This window comes from Xenopus laevis, chromosome 2S, assembly GCF_017654675.1.
Source record: "Xenopus laevis strain J_2021 chromosome 2S, Xenopus_laevis_v10.1, whole genome shotgun sequence".
NCBI classification, from domain to species: Eukaryota; Metazoa; Chordata; class Amphibia; order Anura; family Pipidae; genus Xenopus; species Xenopus laevis.
This window is the reverse complement of record NC_054374.1, coordinates 125,334,925-125,356,333: the sequence shown is the minus strand read 5'-3', so window position 1 is coordinate 125,356,333 and position 21,409 is coordinate 125,334,925. Positions and strand designations below refer to the sequence as shown.

General features: G+C 37.8%; 3 protein-coding genes and 1 pseudogene across 6 annotated transcripts in view; 1 reads left to right on the top strand and 3 right to left on the bottom strand.

Annotated features, from left to right (window-relative positions):
• gtf2f2.S (general transcription factor IIF subunit 2 S homeolog) overlaps positions 1-21,409 on the bottom strand; it is a 102,329-nt gene that overhangs the window by 65,162 nt on the left and 15,758 nt on the right. Inside the window, 1 exon segment of one of the 2 annotated variants that reach the window (NM_001088797.1) lies at positions 2,222-2,257. The exons of the other annotated variant lie outside the window; for it this stretch is intronic. Within the exon segment in view, the coding sequence (NP_001082266.1) occupies positions 2,222-2,257 (36 nt within the window). 2 annotated transcript variants of the gene reach the window in all.
• On the bottom strand, positions 7,702-10,649 carry LOC108709792 (annotated as a pseudogene).
• LOC121400671 lies at positions 11,466-15,995 on the bottom strand. Of its 2 annotated transcripts, XM_041584354.1 has the most exons (3): positions 14,335-15,995; positions 11,951-11,989; positions 11,466-11,865 (listed from the first exon to the last, which is right to left on the bottom strand). In XM_041584354.1, exons 1-2 carry the CDS (start codon positions 15,108-15,110, stop codon positions 11,986-11,988), a joined length of 780 nt encoding a protein of 259 aa, XP_041440288.1. In that variant the 5' UTR covers positions 15,111-15,995; the 3' UTR covers positions 11,466-11,865; positions 11,951-11,985. The 2 variants fall into 2 exon arrangements, with proteins under 2 accessions (XP_041440288.1, XP_041440287.1); XM_041584353.1 differs by having other exon boundaries at positions 11,466-11,989.
• On the top strand, positions 15,994-20,349 carry LOC121400672. 2 transcript variants are annotated; one of them, XM_041584356.1, is made up of 3 exons: positions 15,994-17,481; positions 19,826-19,864; positions 19,950-20,349. In XM_041584356.1, exons 1-2 carry the CDS (start codon positions 16,706-16,708, stop codon positions 19,827-19,829), a joined length of 780 nt encoding a protein of 259 aa, XP_041440290.1. In that variant the 5' UTR covers positions 15,994-16,705; the 3' UTR covers positions 19,830-19,864; positions 19,950-20,349. The 2 variants fall into 2 exon arrangements, with proteins under 2 accessions (XP_041440290.1, XP_041440289.1); XM_041584355.1 differs by having other exon boundaries at positions 19,826-20,349.

The window sequence follows — 21,409 nt, the reverse complement described above, 5'->3', positions numbered from 1 at the left end:
CCAGGATTCAGTTCGCGATTCGGCCTATATTGAAAGGGACCCTAACACAGAGCCTTACCCACTGAGAATAATAAAGATCAGAATATAAACCACTAATAAATTGTCTCAGAATAGCATTAGTTACAGTGGTGCTTGAAAGTTTGTGAACCCTTTAAAATTTTCTATATCTTTATATGAATGTAACCTAAAACAACATCTGATTTCCAAACAAGTCCTAATGGTATATGCAGAAAACCTAGTTAAACAAATATGTTTATATTTGGTCATCGATTTATTGGGAATAAAACAATCCAATAACATATCTGCGTGTCGCAAAATTAAGTGAATCCATAGGATTATCATATCATTTGAAGATGAAATCAGAGTCTGGTGTTTTCAGTCAATGGGATTACAATCAGTTCTGAGTGATAGACCATTTTATTTAAAGAATGGGTATCCAGCAAAGCCTGATCACACAAACGACACATTTGTGGATGTGTATCATGGCTCACAAGGGAAGTGTCTGAGGACCTCAGAAAAAGAATTATTGACGCCCATAAAGCTGTAAAAGGTTACAAGACTATCTCTAAAGAGTATGGACTCCACCAACAATTCAAAACGGTTGTTACCCTACCTATGTGGTCGACCAACAAAAATAACTCCAACTGCAAGGCATCTAATAGTCTGAGAGGTTACAAAGGAACCCAGGGTAACTTCTAAGCAACTGAAGGCCTGTCTCACATTGGCAAATGTTTATGTTCAGGAGTCCACCATCAGGAGAACAATGAACAGCAGAAAGCCACTGCTCTCCCCCAAAAATATTGCTGACTGTCTACAGTTTGCTAAATATCATGTGGAGAAACCAGAAGGATATTGGAAGTATGTTTTGTGGGTGGATAAAGCCATATTAGAATAGAGAAAGAAAAATACTACATTCCAGCAGAACATTTTCCCATCTGTGAAACATGGTGGTGGGAGTGTTCTAGTTTGGACCTGTTTTGCTGCATCTGGGCTTGTCAAGACTGATGCAACAATGAATTCAAAAAATTCTAAAAGGAAAATGTCTAGACGTCTGTCCATGAACTGCATCTCAAGAGGTTTAAGCAGCTACAAAACAGCCCTCAACAACACAAGTCATTCTACCAAAGAATGGTTAAAGAAGAATAAAGTGAATATTCTGGAATGACCAAGTCAAAGTCCTGACTTTACGCAAAACAGCAAATACCTAAAGCAAGGGGTTCATGTGAGGAAACCCACCAACATCCAAGAGTCTAAGCTATTCTGTATGGAGGAATGGCCTAAAATTCCTGCAGGAACAACAGTTACAGAAAACGTTTAGTTGCATTTATTGCCACATGCAGATATCTTCTTGGATAATTTTTTTCCCCAATAAATACATGACCAAATATAATTATTTTTGTTTCATTTGTTTAACTAGGTTTTCTACATCTACTTTTAGTACTTGTTTCCAAATCAGGTGATGATGTAAGTCACATTCATGTAAACATATTGAAATGTTAAAGGTTTCACAAACTTCCACACACTTTTACTGTATGTGTGAAAATTGATTTTGGTACAGAATTATCCAATATTGGTGTGTATTGGAAAAAAATGGGATTCCCATAAGAGAATCATACTAAGCAAATCTTTGCATTTAACTACAATTGCTCTTAGAATATGAAGTTAAGTTTTATGAATAATTATTTTTTTTTAACTGGAAAAAGCCATACAGTGTATGCCAGACAGTGTGCTTGGATCAGCATGCTCTTATTGGGTATGCAAAATAGTGACAAAAAGAGTCACGCTATAAGCAAAGATGTCAACTTAAGCACATCAGTCAATTGCATAAGGCTTGGCTTTTTTTTTTTTTTTTTTTTAAACTGCTACACTTTAACCAAGATTAGAATTTAAGTGTGCAAACTTGTAGAGCAGCACATACATTTCCAAGTGACATTTCTCATCTAGCCATAAAATATATTAATGTAGCCACTGGTTTGCAAAGGGAATTATAATATGACATTTTTCCCAGCAGAGCATAACTAACAACAAAATAGATTAATGCATTTGACATGGGCTTCGGGTTTTCTTCAACCCATTTCATGCTAATATAGAATGTACAAGAAAATCAGATAAAGCTATATTTCAATTAGTGTAACTTCTCTATACACCTTTCCACATTAATTGCATCTTACAGCAAAATCAAGGCTAATATAAGAACAGCTTTGCTTCATGTGCCACTTACCGATAACCCTGTTTTCAGATTTGTCTTCGGATTGACCTACAAGACAAAGAAAGAAAAGACGTTGGCAAACATCTATGCTAAAAATAAGTCTACATATTAACTCTCTGTTAAAAATAAAAATCCAGAAAAAGGAACTTTTTATCCTGAATGTTTTCAGAATTTGTTAATTGTTTTCTCTGGGTATTTAAACTTCCCCACACTTCAAATACACAGGCAGGCAGGTTAATTGGCTCCAGGTGACAACTACGCTAGGTTAGTGGTTTTGAAATCTTTCAGCCCCACACTGAGATTGACTATTTGGTATGCTCCCCTTTAGCTCATAACAAGGTTATGAATGAAATTAATAGGTTAGGTATTTATAAAGTTATAAATAATTTAAACAGTGTAGTAACCGCTATGTAGGCATAGTTCAAAAATATTTAGGTTAATAGTGTTTACCTTGACTCACACCTCAAATGAACTTCATTGGGAGGTACAAATCTGACTTGCCCCAGTGGATCTAGTCTCTAACCAACTACCCTGAGACGGCTCGACTCTTTTTTTATGAATTACTTTCTTTTCAGCACTATGCTTCCATCTTTTCCTATACAGCCCTGGGGGAGCATATACTTAGTAAAGAACGTCTTTGCAGATTCCTATACTGTGCATGCGCCCCGTTTCAATGGTACAGGGAATACCTAGAAAAATTGGCAGGTTAGCAATTACAATCAGCGGGGGTGCCTAACAAATTGCCCTTCCTTATATAACAATAACTTTAACCGTAAACTTTACCTATACCCATTAATTCTTTACCCGTATTCAGTGACTTTTACACCTTCTTTGGTCTAAGGAAGTAAGAAAACCTTGCCTCAAAAGCAGCAACGCCATTCTCCAGGGCATTAGATCTTCCTAAAAAGGTATTTATTTCAAACAGCTAAATTTTAGAACAGCTGTGTGTCCCTTTCTCAAGTATACAACATTGCATCAAAAATTACTACCAATGGTTTCAAAATTTCAAAGCCCACCCATATCAAACATTGCCTTTCCATTAACGCTTTTCTAAAAAAAAACAGAAGAAAGAGAGCACAGTATTGAACAATTTGAAGAGTGCCAATACAAAAGCCACCCCCTTTTTAATAGGTGGGACATGATCAATGACCACTGCCCATAGATCACAAACATTATTCCCTTCCTTGGTTGCATATGAATCCCAATAAGGGATTTGTGTTCAGTGAATCTGGTCTTAAATATTGATCCTACCTATGTAGATAAGGGAACATGTACATTTAATTATATAAACACAAAAACATAGTAGGGCAATATCCCTGAATCATCATACATTTATGATACTTATTGCAGCCCACTTTATAAATGAAAACAGTTTAGTGGTAAGCATATATTTCCCTTTTGCCATCAGTTGACTTTTTCATTAAAGGGGAAGTTAAACTTAAGTTCAACTTTTGGCTTGTATTTCTCTATAATAGTCATGCTTTATTTTGCATCCTTCTTGATTTCTCAACTTTCTAATTCTGCTTTTTTCCAGGCTTTAACTAAAAAGTCTATCAGGTTGACTTTTCGGTCTATTCAGGCCCTCAGCTATTTACCTTCTTTGTGACTTTCATGCTTCTTTGCAGTTGTTAGATCAATTAGCCCTAGCAATGAGATAGATATCTAAACTGCACAGTCAAAGAACAGAAAATGCAAACAATTAAACACAATAAATAAGGAAAGACTAATTGTTTATTGTCGTAAAATACTACAGTATACAACATACCAAGAATTTATGATGAACCCACTTAATATTTACAATATCTGATAAATCACAGTATAGCCTGTCACAGAGTATTCTTAGGACAGCATACCCTGTGGCCAGAATCTCTGCATCCATAATGAAAGCCTTAACACAGATATTTTTTATGTCCAACATGTTCCTGAAGCTTTTACATACATTAATGCTAAATTTGTATATTTGTATGTTATGTTTTGTTACCATTTAAAAAACACTCAAATGCAAATAAACCCTGGTTAGCAAACTAGACCTGTAGGTAAAAAAATTGCATGTGGATAATTAGAAGAAATAAACCAAAGACAGAAAATTGCTGCAAGGTCAGTATAATAATGAGGAATGTGTTTGTAACAAAACTGCCTAAAATGCTTTATCCTTGCCCAAGCCATATCTGTAAGGTACTTTGCCCTGTAAGACCCCCTTAACACATTTGTGGCAGTACTGTCCTAACCTGCCTTAATACACAGATTTGTTTTTATCAGGGCTACCTGGTAGACAATTCACATCCTGACTGAACATCCAAAGTTGCTTTTAAAATTTGTACTTTTTTTAGTACTTTTGTTATGAATTGAAACCCAACTACCATGCAAGTTTACTTACGTTGAACAAATCCTTAGTAAAGACGCTAAAGGGGGCAGAATAACTCCTTATTCAACATGAGTTGAACATTGGGCTTGTCCTTAAAATTCTTTTTTGCCTTTTTAAAAAGGAAGATATATAGTTTTTGTTATTGTAAAAAAGGAAGTGAAGGTACTCCATGTTTGGTCCTTGTGAAGCAGATAATTACATTAGCAGTATACAAACCCCTCCCTCCCTACTTTTTTGCAACTGTTTTGTGAACAAAAGTCTATTATGTAGGGATCAAACATGGAGAAGATTAAATCCCCCTGTTTAGCACTAGAGATAACAAGATACTGAATTTTCACATTTAAAACTATAGGCATAAAATTATGAGCACAAGCCTTGTTCATTTCATTTATGTTGGTTGAACAAGGGAGTCTCCTGGATCTAAATATGCTATGACTGTTGCAATAAAAATGTACTACTGGCCTGATTGCTCACATGGAATAAGGCAAAGGCTTTTATGTTTTTTCCAAATTAAAACTAAACTCAAGAGACAATAATTAAAATTGTAATACAACAGAGCTATAAAGGTGTCCGACATTTCTGGGGTTTAATTCAAAAGCGATTGCATATTATGCACATTGTTTTTGCTAAATACTATTAATGTTGGTACTCAAGGAGTGTACCCAGCACTGCCCATTTCTTCACTTATTCTCAAAATGTCCCACACTCTTCCCTGTAAGCACAATTAGGCATATTTCTCTTACATTATTCTTTCTAAGAATTAATGCAATACTTTTGATTTTTAAGTCAGTAAGCAGGATGTTGAAACAAAACTTGATCAATGAGCAAAACACCACAGGGTCTATTTATTCAACACTTCTGGCAGCAAAGCATAAAAATGCGAGGAACGAAAGCCTTCTTTTAACACAATCACTTCATTTCAGGGGCTCAAAAGTAATTGGACCAATTAAAACTGAAAATAACATTTTTATTTCTAATACTTGGTTGAAAACCCTTTGCTGGCCTGAAGTCTTGAACTCATGGACATCACCAGATTCTTGGTTTCCTCCTTTTTAATGCTCTGTAGCGGCTTTCAGTTGCTGTTTGTTTGTGGGCCTTTCTGTCTGAAGTTTAGTATTCAACAAGTGAAACGCATGCTCAATTGGGTTCAGATCAGGCGACTGACTTGGCCATTCAAGAATATTCCACTTCTTTACTTTAATAAACTCCTGGGTTGCTTCGGCTGTATATTTTGGGTCATTATGAAACGCCTCCCAATCAATTTGACTTAATTTAGCTGGATTTGAGCAGACAGTATGTCTCTGAACACCTCAGAATTCATTTGGCTGCTTCTGTCCTGTGTCACATCATGGATAAACACTAGTGTCCCAGTGCCACTGGCAGCCATACACACCCAAGCTATCACACTGCTTCAACCATGTTTTATAGATGATGTGGTATGCTTTGGATCATGTGTTACACGCTTTCTCCATACTTTTTTCATGCCATCATTCGGGTAGAGGTTGATCTTGGTTTCCTCTGTCCAAAGAATGTTTTTCCAGAACTGTGCTGGCTTTTTTAGATTTTTTTTTTTTAGCAAAGTCCAATCTAGCCTTTCTATTTTTGATGCTTATGAGTGGCTTGTACCTCGCAGTGCACCCTCTGTATTTACTTTCATGCAGTCTTTCTTTTTTAATGGTAGACTAGGATATCAATACGTCTACATCCTGGAGAGTGTTGTTCACTTGTTTGGCTGCTGTGAAGGGGTTTCTCTTCACCATGGGAATTATTCTGTGATTATCCACCGCCGTTGTCTTCCGTGGCTGTCCAGGTCTTTTTTCACTGCTGAGTTTACCACTTTCTTTCTTTCTCAGGATGTAAAAAACTGTAGATTTTGCCACTCCTAATATTGTAGTAATTTTCCGGATGATTTTTGCAGCTTAAGGATGGCTTGTTTCACCTGCATGGAGAGCTACTTTGAACGCATGTTGTCTGTTCACAGCAAAATCTTCCACATACAAGCACCCCCCTCAAATCAACTCCAGAGCTTTTATCTGCTTCATTGTTAATGAAAGAACGAAGGAATTGCCTACACCTGCCCATGAAATAGCCAATTGTCCAATTGCATTTGAGCCCCTGAAATGAAGTGATTGTGTTAAAAAAAGGTTTATTTCCTCATATTTTTGTGCAATCTTTTTGTTCAACCCACTGAATTAAAGCTAAAAGTCTGCAGTTCAACTGCATCTGAGCTGTTTCATTCAAAATTCATTGCGGTAATGTACAGAACCAAAATTAGAAAAAAGTTATCTCTGTCCAAATATTTATGGACCTAACAATCTCTTTAAGGTGTTGTTGTGGTAAAAAGTTATGGTGACACCAAACAGAAGTCAAAAACCTACATTTTCATATTTACTTATAACTAAATGTTTATACAGTTTGACTGAAAACTAAAGAATCATCCAAAATTTACATATAACAAAAACTGCTGGTATTTCACTGAACCCCAAACCAAACACCGCATTTGGTGCATCCCTAGCCCCAGTGGTACTGGTTTAGTATTTATCCTGCACTAGGTTTATTGAATTAACAAAAAATATTGCAAACAAAGTACAAATAAGCAGAATATTTTTGATAAGACCAAAAGAGATCAAAAGACGTATCATAGCTAGACATGACATTTACTGCTCATAAACAATAAAAAAGCACATTTGTTTGTCAAAAAGAAAAACTCGGCCAAAAGAATAAATGCGCATACAGAGTTAAAACACACAACAGGAACCAGCGGATTCTCAAAATACAAAGAACACAATGCTTATTACAGCACATGCAAGAGAATACATTCAGCCCTCTTGCAGGGTGTCTCACTTTAGAGATATAATTAAGGAACATTGGAACAACTTTAATATAAGCAGTTGTTTCCCCTACTCAATGTAACTGGAGGAGTCTTAAGGTGCCCATAGATGCAAAGATCCGCTCGTTTGGCGATGTTGCCAAACGAGCGGATCTTTCCCCGATATGCCATTAACAGGCATGGCTATATCGGGGGTAATCGGATTGTTCGGCCGTATGGCCGAACGATCAGATTACGATGTGCCATGGGCTCCGGCGGGATCGGTCGGGTCAAAATCAAACCTGACCGATCGACTGATCTCCGCCGGACAAAAGATGTCGGCACACGCCACACACGATCCGAAAATCGGACGCATCCTCGATTCGTACGATCGGATCTGTGTGTCTATGGCCACCTTTAGTCAGGCTTGGTTATTTTACAATTGCGTGCTGCTTTCATATCTACCACTAGGTGGGACATGGAAGCATTTTATCAATGCAAGTGTCAGGGAAGAGTCATCAGGTTGCCATCTCATTGCTCTATTGATAGGCTGCTGGGGGAAAGGGAGATACTTGCAGCAAAGCAGTAAAGAGTGACCGAAGTTTATCAAAGCACAAGTCAAATGGCTGGGGCACCTGGCATGGCAGCCCCATGTTTGCTCTTTTAAAAAATTTCAATGGTGGATTCTGCTTGAGTGTTATAAAGATGCATGATAGAATTTCTTCATATAGCCACAAGTGAAACCCTATTACTCACATTGATCTGGTTTTATTGCAGAAAAATGCAAAGGGAGGCAATTTCCTGTGTTTAAGGAGGATCACTGTAATAGGTTTTACTTGCAGCGACAACAGACAGTCATTTCTGGGAGATTTTCCACCCACTAGAGGACAGATTTAACAGCAGGAGATCAATCCTACCATGTGCCATCACTATAAGAGACTTGTGAGAAACAAGTCAGCCCTGTTGCAGCATAATATTTAGACATTCTCTGCAGTCCCCATTGTGCCTGCAGGAGGATATACGTTTTTTGTTGGATTTTTTTTTTTAACATGTTTTGTGGTATTTCATGGAGGGTTTGTTTGGTTAAGAAGATTCAGTTTATGTAATTTAGCCATTAGGTTGCTGATGTTCCTTTTCATGTTGTCAATAGCAAACATTTGAATCAACCTGCCTCTTGAAATTGCCTTATGTGCTAACCAGTTGGCTTTACACTGTCCCTAGTATTCAGCTGAAAAATAAAACCCTTAGGCAAACTGGCTAACTATGGCAGCTATGGTCTCTTTATGGTTAGCATTATCCAATGACCTCTCAACACAGCACAGGCCTTAATTAATATGAATATTGTGTAGTTTACTATATGAAGCATGCAGAAGAAAAACATTAAATGGAGAATTCTCCATGAATCATATAGAGCCAAGCGAGAAACATTTTTGCTGAATTTCGTAACAGCTTTACTTTTTTAACAGTTCATTATGGACACTGGATTCCAGCTTGCATCCAATTTAGCATCACACATTGGGAATCCACTTTTGTTTATGTTAGCAAGTTAACAATTTTATTGCATTATAAATAAAGCTGGCTTCATAAACGTACATGTTTACTGGTGGTTCCGCCATGCTACAATGATGTCATCCATCCCTTCAGCATTCTCTTTGCATTTCCTGAACTCAGAAAGTCATGCAGTTGAATATCTGCTTTCCTTTAGACTGCTGCCATCGTCTATTGTCCTCCTCAGCATTCCTTTCCATGCTCTGCTTGTACTTTGTTTGTGCCAAAAATCTGATTTGTCAGAGTTATCTGAATAGCCATCTTCCCACTGATATGTTTGTAGTTGTCTGGGGTTTTCCAAGTCGCATGACATTTTCCTCTAAGTGTATGTCTGGGCTGTCTCTATAATTTTGATTAAAATAGGATGTTCTAAAATTAAGACTCCTCTTCTTCCACTAATACATTAGAATATCTCTGTGAATCCCTGGCACTTTCCATATAATTTCTCATCTTCTTCTGTCAGCTTTTTGAAATATGCATAACCATTCATGTTAGAACATTCCTCTCTTTGGTATTCTGATGTTGAGGAATAACTCAGATGGACTTCCATTCTGTACTACAGTTTATTCTTTTGCTTTGATGCCACTAAGCCATTTGTCGACATTCTTTTCGAACTCTGAGGATGCTGTACTAGCTCTTCCACAATAACTGTTGTATGGACTTGCATTGAGCTTGCTAAAGTCTAAACTTGATGAAGGTTTGTAACTGTTCACATTAGTGCTCGGCAAACCTATCTCGTCATCTGCCTCAGGATCTTTTGCGTTTTTCGTCTAAATGCAGTGCTATGCTTGTTACTACGAACAATTCTTTCTTTTTGATACTTAGATATTTTACCACTTATTTCCTCCCTTATCTCATTCTCTTTCTGGTTTAGCTTTTATAAATAAATATCAAGAAAAAGGCCATACAAGGATTTACTAGTTTGAGTAATCTTCCTCTTAGAACAAGATATATCTGTACTAGCACTTGTGATGTGTTGTAAGACAGTACAGAGTCTGTTGAGTTAGGAATAGGCCATAGGCATTTCAGCTTCAAATAAAGAGGACTTATCATACACTTTCCTGCCAACATCTTGAGGCCATGTTTATAGCAGAAGATGCACGAGACATTGTCATGATTTCATTTTGTTTTTTGGAAATGGTTTCATTGACAATGTTTGCTATCCAGTTCTGAATACTGGAGATAGAAATGGCATCTGCTGCTTCTGGCGGCACATTTTGAGGCACTGTCGGAACGGAGGTTGACCTGCAAAAACTTCTGGCCTGGGACAATCCAGACCTTGCTTTGCATATTTGATACTGAAGCTGTATCATTAAAACCACGTGAAGATGGTGTACTGGAGAAAAACGCAATTAACAGGGTGCTTCCACTAATTAAGCTTGCGTTGTCCCAGCCACAAATCGACTGGCTTTCTTCCAAATTTTGGTTGGAACATTCAATTATCTCAGATCTCCTTTGCATCAACTAAACCCTAAAAGTGAATGTGACAACAAATGCTGAACTAATTGCACCAGCTTAAAGTTTCAGCTTCTCAATAGCAGCATGATGATTCAGGACTTCAAGCCTGTCACAGGGGGTCACCACCTTGAAAAGTGCCTGCGACACCAAAATGTGCACTAGGCTCTGAGTAGCTTTTAAGAAGCTAAGCTTAGGGGTTGTTGCAAATTATCAAGCAGAAATCGAGGTTGGCCTGTAAAATAAGATGATGCTACAAAGCGGATTATTAAATTCTGATACTAGTTGTATTGTTATCTGCGCTTCCATGTAGTAATTATATATATCAATCACTATTGTTACATTTATATTCTGTGTACTATATATTTTGAGATGGCCTCTAAGCTCAGTAAATGACAGCAGCACAGAGCATGCACAGTGAATCTGCAGAAATGCAGTCAGGGAGATACTGGGGCATCTTCAGAGACACAGGTCTTTATTGCTAAATGCCTGTGGTTGCCTTGGATTGGTACAGAAGCCCAAAACATAATGCACAACATTTCTGCCCTACTTCTTTGGTTAAGCATTAGTTCTCCTTTAGGGTCATGGCACACAACATTTTCTCTGCTGACAGATACAAAAGCAGAGAAATGGTTGATTTGCCCCTGTCTGCCCCATTATGTGTGCAAATGGACAGTCACGGCATTGACATGTCACAATGCACACCGAGCAGATATTTGGCATGGATACACTACAAGCAATTACAGGCATTCCTCTGCTGGCAAAACCAAACACTACATGTGCCATTAGCCTAAAAACTTTGACCAAGGAAGAAGAAAAATACGAGTGTAAAGGCATAAATATATGAAAACAGAACTTCTAAATGTGACAAAGCAACAATACCATAACGAATTGTATACAAACTGAAATGCAACTATAACAACTAAAATGGTAATTATGTTTTGACAGAATACCCTTAACTGAAGCAAATCCTACCTACAATACACAGATGACATGTTACATCAACATAATTATAAGATACCCACACATCCTGGTAATATAAAGAGGGAGACTAAGAAAAGGCACACTGGCACACAAGCTGTGAATGCAGGTGAACACCTTGCAAAGATTTATTACCGGAAGTGCAACGTTTCGGGGCAAGCCCCTTTGTCAAGCATACAGGATCTGTGTAAGGTGGTACATTTATAGGTGATTCAATCAGTTAATTGACAGGTGCAATCAATTAGTGAAATTAAACAATTGTTTAAACAGCAATTAGCTAATAGCATTTAGTTACTGTGATGCAAATACAATGAAAAAGCATATAAAAAAAGTCTTATAGTTCTCTGAAACGAATAATGAAAAAGAAAAAAATGAAAAAGAAATTAACCCAAGGCTTTGGTTCATTTCCCGTATAATAAAAGTTCAAAGTCCAGTGGGAAACCTTATAAGCCCAATTTTCTAATGTAGCAAGAAAATATTTCAACAGTGTTGCAGTACCTAAAAAACAAACATGGACATAAAAATGGTTACAAAATGTAACTATAAATTCTTACCCTGTCTGAAGGAAAAAATAGAAGAATACCTGTCCCTGCATCAGGAAATTTGCACATAGTTTTCTTATCTGGAAAAATTAAACAAAGAGAGTTAGAACACCCAGAAAAAGATAAATTCATAAATAGCAAGCCATACTGAACTCTTCATTAAGCCCTTTTGGATATTTAGTTTGGAGTAACCAGATCCAATAGCATTCTCTCTGTAATAAAATTCTCTTTTTATCCTGTCCTTGTTGTATTCTTATTTTCTCTAAAACCTGCCAACGGAGTTGTGCTACTCTGTGGCAGTTTGTGAAAAAATGTTTGGCAAGCCATGTTTCTTTCTTATATTTACTTGAAGCTGTTAGCTCGACATTTTCACTTTTTTGGGGTTGATAATTGCGGATAGTCGATTTATGTTCATTTAGCCTTGTTTTTATGGGTCTCGAAGTCTGCCCTATATAGGCTAGGCCGCATGGACATTTAATGCAGTAAATCACGTCTGAACTATCGCATGTGAAAAATCCATTGATTTCATGTTTCGTACCCTGCTGCGGGTGTGTAACTGTGTTGCCAGGGATTATTCCGTTACAGTGTCCGCAATTCCTGCAGGGAAAAGTGCCTTTATTGTGCGTTAAATCACCCATCTGTAGCTTACGTTTCTGAGGTTTAATTAGTTGTCCAATATTCTTACCCCTTCTGTAAGAAAAAAGAGGGGGAGCCTGGAACATATGCCCAAATTTTGCATCCATTTTTAGTATATCCCAATGTTTTAAGATAGTATTACGAATGGCCTTAGAATTTTTATCATAAGAACTAACAAAAGGGATTCGTGATGTTGTGGATGTAGATGGAAGCTTTTTTTGGTTAGTAGTTTATCCCTAGGGATTCTACGTACCTCCTCATATTTTTCTTGTAGGCTTTCTATATTGTGTCCTTTTTCTTTAAATTTTTTAATCATTTTAGTTGCCTCAGCTTCGTATAGGTCATCCGTAGATGCAATGCGTCTTGCTCGTAAAAATTGGCTTTTTGGGAGACCTTTTACTAAGCCAGGTGGATGAAAACTATCACTAGGTAATAGATTATTTCTGTCCGTGGGCTTAGTGAACACGCTTGTAACAAATGCTGCACCTGTAGATTGAATATTCACATCCAAAAAGTGTATGTCTTTGGGGCTAAATTCTAGGGTGAATTTAATCGAAGCATGTACTTCATTGAGATATCTGAGAAAATTCTCCAAGGTTTCACGGCTGCCTGACCAAAGAAAAAAAGTGTCGTCCATGTAGCGCATATAATCATGGATGTACTGTGTGTACTCATTATTGCAAAATATAAAACTTTTTTCAAAATAATCCATGAAGATGTTGGCATAGGCAGGTGCCATGTTCGCACCCATGGCGCAGCCTTGCAATTGTAAGTAAAAATCCTGGTTAAATTGGAAGTAATTTTTTCTCAGTACAATATCCAACAAATCACAGATGAAATTTATTTTATAGCTGGGTAATTTCCCCTGGGACAGGTATGAACGAATGCATTCTATTCCTTCATCATGGGGTATAGACGTAAAAAGGTCTTTTACGTCTAAAGAACAGAAAAAGAAATCACTCGATGGAAATGCTACCTTCTCTAGCCTAGTCAAAAAATCGGTGGTGTCGATTAAGCATGTGGTTAAAGTGGGAAGAATTTCCTGCAAAAACATATCGATGTAAATGGCCAGGGGTTGCCATATAGAGTTCACGTTGGAAACGATAGGCCTGTAAGGAGGGTTTGTTTGGCTTTTATGGATCTTAGGCAGGAAATACACATATGGAATGTTAGGATGTGCATTAAATAGTAAGCGATATATATCTTCAGTAATTAAACCTTCCAAAACCGCCGAATTTAGAAAAACATTCAACTCGTTTTTAAACTTCAAAGTAGGATCGCCTCCTAACATTTTATACAGCATGTTATTATTCAAATGGCTTTCTGCTTGCTTATTGTAGTCAGCGGTATTAAGCATTACAATGCCCCCACCTTTGTCGGCTTTTGTTATAATTACATCCGAATTAGCCTTTAATGATTTCAAAGCCAATCTTTCATTTGCAGAGATATTACATCTTTCTTTTTTATTTTGTTTCTGTAAGATTCTATTAACATCCAACGTCACCACTGTTTCAAATGCCTCAATTGCATGGAAATTGCCCGGGGGCACAAAATTACTTTTTGAGCCCAATTTATTTTTTAATGCAGCCACAGTTTTATCGTTGGGTGTAATAGAAGGCCTATCGCAAAAATATGCCTTCAATTTAAGTGATCTTACAAACTTAAACATATCCACGAGTGTAGGGAATGAGGGGGCCGTGAAAGATGGCACAAAGTTCAGTCCTTTACTAAGTGCTGAAAGTTCAAACTTGCTGGGACTGTATTGAGAGAGGTTGAAGATAGTATTTACCTGCGGTTCGTTTTCTTCCGCGTGGTTTGTTGGGACGCTGTCTCGTGCCTTTCTTCCCCTCCTGGTTTTGCGTTTTGTGTGCGCCGACCTCCTCCTAAAAAAGAGACCGCAGAGTGCTGTGATCCAGCTGGCGATGACTGTGACAGTTCCAGCGATTGTTCGGATGCTCTGTCTGTTGAGATCGCAGATGAGGTGCGGTATCTTCGCGTAGTGCGCCTGTAATCTTTCCAGGAATAGACCTCCCCCTTGCTGTAATCGATGGTGTCTCTTCTGAATTTGCGAAGCTTTACCTCCAGGATGTCGCGCTGTAACCGCTCCATCTTTACTTCCAACTCTCTCAGCATCATGGCATTGGATTCTGCGCTGTTGCGATATTCTTCCTCCATGGTATGTAGTTGCTGCTTTAACTCTTTCGTTCCTGTCTGCAACTGTTGTATGGTAAGGGTTATCAGGTCCAAACTGCAGCGATTCAGTATTCCTTGCCACTTCTGCAGAAACTCCTGGTTGTCCTTGAAAAGTGCAGGTTGTAGCATGACCCGCAGTCCTCGTGGGATCCGTTGAGCTTTGGCATATTCGGCAAGGGAGGACATATGCAATGCCCATGATATTTCCCTGCGTTTAAGGTTTTCCAATTTACGGAGAACTTCTGTCCCACTTAATGTAGTAGATGTAGGCAGGCTCTGTGTAGCGTTGAGGATTTTCTTTCTCTCAGCCTCAGAGAAGCAAAAAGTGTCAGCCCGACGATCCGTAGTTGCGGCAATGTCCGCAAATGACATAGCGGTATAGTAGCAGGGTGCTGAGAGCTTGTAGCCGAACGATCAGTACAAAGTAGTAGTAGCTCACGCACACCTGTTCTGTGTAGATAATTCCAATTTCCTTGGTGCACAGTGATAGAGGTAACCGGCAACCTCAAATCTGATACTAAGAAAAGGCACACTGGCACACAAGCTGTGAATGCAGGTGAACACCTTGCAAAGATTTATTACCGGAAGTGCAACGTTTCGGGGCAAGCCCCTTTGTCAAGCATACAGGATCTGTGTAAGGTGGTACATTTATAGGTGATTCAATCAGTTAATTGACAGGTGCAATCAATTAGTGAAATTAAACAATTGTTTAAACAGCAATTAGCTAATAGCATTTAGTTACTGTGATGCAAATACAATGAAAAAGCATATAAAAAAAGTCTTATAGTTCTCTGAAACGAATAATGAAAAAGAAAAAAATGAAAAAGAAATTAACCCAAGGCTTTGGTTCATTTCCCGTATAATAAAAGTTCAAAGTCCAGTGGGAAACCTTATAAGCCCAATTTTCTAATGTAGCAAGAAAATATTTCAACAGTGTTGCAGTACCTAAAAAACAAACATGGACATAAAAATGGTTACAAAATGTAACTATAAATTCTTACCCTGTCTGAAGGAAAAAATAGAAGAATACCTGTCCCTGCATCAGGAAATTTGCACATAGTTTTCTTATCTGGAAAAATTAAACAAAGAGAGTTAGAACACCCAGAAAAAGATAAATTCATAAATAGCAAGCCATACTGAACTCTTCATTAAGCCCTTTTGGATATTTAGTTTGGAGTAACCAGATCCAATAGCATTCTCTCTGTAATAAAATTCTCTTTTTATCCTGTCCTTGTTGTATTCTTATTTTCTCTTTGTTTAATTTTTCCAGATAAGAAAACTATGTGCAAATTTCCTGATGCAGGGACAGGTATTCTTCTATTTTTTCCTTCAGACAGGGTAAGAATTTATAGTTACATTTTGTAACCATTTTTATGTCCATGTTTGTTTTTTAGGTACTGCAACACTGTTGAAATATTTTCTTGCTACATTAGAAAATTGGGCTTATAAGGTTTCCCACTGGACTTTGAACTTTTATTATACGGGAAATGAACCAAAGCCTTGGGTTAATTTCTTTTTCATTTTTTTCTTTTTCATTATTCGTTTCAGAGAACTATAAGACTTTTTTTATATGCTTTTTCATTGTATTTGCATCACAGTAACTAAATGCTATTAGCTAATTGCTGTTTAAACAATTGTTTAATTTCACTAATTGATTGCACCTGTCAATTAACTGATTGAATCACCTATAAATGTACCACCTTACACAGATCCTGTATGCTTGACAAAGGGGCTTGCCCCGAAACGTTGCACTTCCGGTAATAAATCTTTGCAAGGTGTTCACCTGCATTCACAGCTTGTGTGCCAGTGTGCCTTTTCTTAGTATCAGATTTGAGGTTGCCGGTTACCTCTATCACTGTGCACCAAGGAAATTGGAATTATCTACACAGAACAGGTGTGCGTGAGCTACTACTACTTTGTACTGATCGTTCGGCTACAAGCTCTCAGCACCCTGCTACTATACCGCTATGTCATTTGCGGACATTGCCGCAACTACGGATCGTCGGGCTGACACTTTTTGCTTCTCTGAGGCTGAGAGAAAGAAAATCCTCAACGCTACACAGAGCCTGCCTACATCTACTACATTAAGTGGGACAGAAGTTCTCCGTAAATTGGAAAACCTTAAACGCAGGGAAATATCATGGGCATTGCATATGTCCTCCCTTGCCGAATATGCCAAAGCTCAACGGATCCCACGAGGACTGCGGGTCATGCTACAACCTGCACTTTTCAAGGACAACCAGGAGTTTCTGCAGAAGTGGCAAGGAATACTGAATCGCTGCAGTTTGGACCTGATAACCCTTACCATACAACAGTTGCAGACAGGAACGAAAGAGTTAAAGCAGCAACTACATACCATGGAGGAAGAATATCGCAACAGCGCAGAATCCAATGCCATGATGCTGAGAGAGTTGGAAGTAAAGATGGAGCGGTTACAGCGCGACATCCTGGAGGTAAAGCTTCGCAAATTCAGAAGAGACACCATCGATTACAGCAAGGGGGAGGTCTATTCCTGGAAAGATTACAGGCGCACTACGCGAAGATACCGCACCTCATCTGCGATCTCAACAGACAGAGCATCCGAACAATCGCTGGAACTGTCACAGTCATCGCCAGCTGGATCACAGCACTCTGCGGTCTCTTTTTTAGGAGGAGGTCGGCGCACACAAAACGCAAAACCAGGAGGGGAAGAAAGGCACGAGACAGCGTCCCAACAAACCACGCGGAAGAAAACGAACCGCAGGTAAATACTATCTTCAACCTCTCTCAATACAGTCCCAGCAAGTTTGAACTTTCAGCACTTAGTAAAGGACTGAACTTTGTGCCATCTTTCACGGCCCCCTCATTCCCTACACTCGTGGATATGTTTAAGTTTGTAAGATCACTTAAATTGAAGGCATATTTTTGCGATAGGCCTTCTATTACACCCAACGATAAAACTGTGGCTGCATTAAAAAATAAATTGGGCTCAAAAAGTAATTTTGTGCCCCCGGGCAATTTCCATGCAATTGAGGCATTTGAAACAGTGGTGACGTTGGATGTTAATAGAATCTTACAGAAACAAAATAAAAAAGAAAGATGTAATATCTCTGCAAATGAAAGATTGGCTTTGAAATCATTAAAGGCTAATTCGGATGTAATTATAACAAAAGCCGACAAAGGTGGGGGCATTGTAATGCTTAATACCGCTGACTACAATAAGCAAGCAGAAAGCCATTTGAATAATAACATGCTGTATAAAATGTTAGGAGGCGATCCTACTTTGAAGTTTAAAAACGAGTTGAATGTTTTTCTAAATTCGGCGGTTTTGGAAGGTTTAATTACTGAAGATATATATCGCTTACTATTTAATGCACATCCTAACATTCCATATGTGTATTTCCTGCCTAAGATCCATAAAAGCCAAACAAACCCTCCTTACAGGCCTATCGTTTCCAACGTGAACTCTATATGGCAACCCCTGGCCATTTACATCGATATGTTTTTGCAGGAAATTCTTCCCACTTTAACCACATGCTTAATCGACACCACCGATTTTTTGACTAGGCTAGAGAAGGTAGCATTTCCATCGAGTGATTTCTTTTTCTGTTCTTTAGACGTAAAAGACCTTTTTACGTCTATACCCATGATGAAGGAATAGAATGCATTCGTTCATACCTGTCCCAGGGGAAATTACCCAGCTATAAAATAAATTTCATCTGTGATTTGTTGGATATTGTACTGAGAAAAAATTACTTCCAATTTAACCAGGATTTTTACTTACAATTGCAAGGCTGCGCCATGGGTGCGAACATGGCACCTGCCTATGCCAACATCTTCATGGATTATTTGAAAAAAGTTTTATATTTTGCAATAATGAGTACACACAGTACATCCATGATTATATGCGCTACATGGACGACACTTTTTTTCTTTGGTCAGGCAGCCGTGAAACCTTGGAGAATTTTCTCAGATATCTCAATGAAGTACATGCTTCGATTAAATTCACCCTAGAATTTAGCCCCAAAGACATACACTTTTTGGATGTGAATATTCAATCTACAGGTGCAGCATTTGTTACAAGCGTGTTCACTAAGCCCACGGACAGAAATAATCTATTACCTAGTGATAGTTTTCATCCACCTGGCTTAGTAAAAGGTCTCCCAAAAAGCCAATTTTTACGAGCAAGACGCATTGCATCTACGGATGACCTATACGAAGCTGAGGCAACTAAAATGATTAAAAAATTTAAAGAAAAAGGACACAATATAGAAAGCCTACAAGAAAAATATAAGGAGGTACGTAGAATCCCTAGGGATAAACTACTAACCAAAAAAAAGCTTCCATCTACATCCACAACATCACGAATCCCTTTTGTTAGTTCTTATGATAAAAATTCTAAGGCCATTCGTAATACTATCTTAAAACATTGGGATATACTAAAAATGGATGCAAAATTTGGGCATATGTTCCAGGCTCCCCCTCTTTTTTCTTACAGAAGGGGTAAGAATATTGGACAACTAATTAAACCTCAGAAACGTAAGCTACAGATGGGTGATTTAACGCACAATAAAGGCACTTTTCCCTGCAGGAATTGCGGACACTGTAACGGAATAATCCCTGGCAACACAGTTACACACCCGCAGCAGGGTACGAAACATGAAATCAATGGATTTTTCACATGCGATAGTTCAGACGTGATTTACTGCATTAAATGTCCATGCGGCCTAGCCTATATAGGGCAGACTTCGAGACCCATAAAAACAAGGCTAAATGAACATAAATCGACTATCCGCAATTATCAACCCCAAAAAAGTGAAAATGTCGAGCTAACAGCTTCAAGTAAATATAAGAAAGAAACATGGCTTGCCAAACATTTTTTCACAAACTGCCACAGAGTAGCACAACTCCGTTGGCAGGTTTTAGAGAAAATAAGAATACAACAAGGACAGGATAAAAAGAGAATTTTATTACAGAGAGAATGCTATTGGATCTGGTTACTCCAAACTAAATATCCAAAAGGGCTTAATGAAGAGTTCAGTATGGCTTGCTATTTATGAATTTATCTTTTTCTGGGTGTTCTAACTCTCTTTGTTTAATTTTTCCAGATAAGAAAACTATGTGCAAATTTCCTGATGCAGGGACAGGTATTCTTCTATTTTTTCCTTCAGACAGGGTAAGAATTTATAGTTACATTTTGTAACCATTTTTATGTCCATGTTTGTTTTTTAGGTACTGCAACACTGTTGAAATATTTTCTTGCTACATTAGAAAATTGGGCTTATAAGGTTTCCCACTGGACTTTGAACTTTTATTATACGGGAAATGAACCAAAGCCTTGGGTTAATTTCTTTTTCATTTTTTTCTTTTTCATTATTCGTTTCAGAGAACTATAAGACTTTTTTTATATGCTTTTTCATTGTATTTGCATCACAGTAACTAAATGCTATTAGCTAATTGCTGTTTAAACAATTGTTTAATTTCACTAATTGATTGCACCTGTCAATTAACTGATTGAATCACCTATAAATGTACCACCTTACACAGATCCTGTATGCTTGACAAAGGGGCTTGCCCCGAAACGTTGCACTTCCGGTAATAAATCTTTGCAAGGTGTTCACCTGCATTCACAGCTTGTGTGCCAGTGTGCCTTTTCTTAGTATCAGATTTGAGGTTGCCGGTTACCTCTATCACTGTGCACCAAGGAAATTGGAATTATCTACACAGAACAGGTGTGCGTGAGCTACTACTACTTAATATAAAGAGGGAGAGCCATGCTCACAAGGGATTATTAGACATTAAGGATTTTTAAAGTAAATACTAGCTCACTGCAAAATGACCAAATGATCTGGAGGTTCCCAATCAATGCAATGTACACTTTTGGATATGTAATTCCTTATCTTACTATACCCCAGAACAGTAGCTTTATATGTTATATCTAGTGATTTATCAAAGTGATTTCATTTCAATAAGTTGATCACGTAGAATTTACTCCTGCTTAAATCTGTCTCCCCTTGGCAGCTCCAGCACAGCCTCTCGCTTACCACTGGAGCTCGTGTGAAATATATGACATGATGCTACATTGTTTGCACAGTGTCAATACATAAAAGGGCAAGCTCTCAAACATTTGCTGGTGTAGAAAGATCCAACTCAACAGCACAAACAGGGCGGGTGTGAAAATTTAAATAAATTTAAATAAGAATGGGCATTCTGCCCTCCCATTTGTTTAATTCCCACAGTCGTCTGAAAACCAATAGAATTCTAAGACATGTCCTTTAATTAAAAAAGTGCTGCCCAGCTGTTTACACAGTGCAACAATTATTCAAGCATGCTATGGCGATATTTTTAAAAAAAATGATGTAATGATGATACAAAAAGTTCAGTTTAGCTCTTAAAGGGAAACTATACTAGGTGATCTGATTATATACACTGATTTGGTAAAATTAATAGGTCACTTATGATATAAATTATGTGAGTACAAGTATTTATTCTGAAGGGTTTTGCTTTCCATTAACCAGTCAGGTAACATAAAAGAGCCTAAGAGAAACTGCGGTGAAAAATTCTACAATAAAACGATTTGATAACATTTGGTACAATTGGGATACACTGTCTCTTAGGGGTTACTCATTCCCTCAAGAATAATAGAGAGATTTACATATCTCTAATGGATAAGATATACCCTGTCCTAAGAA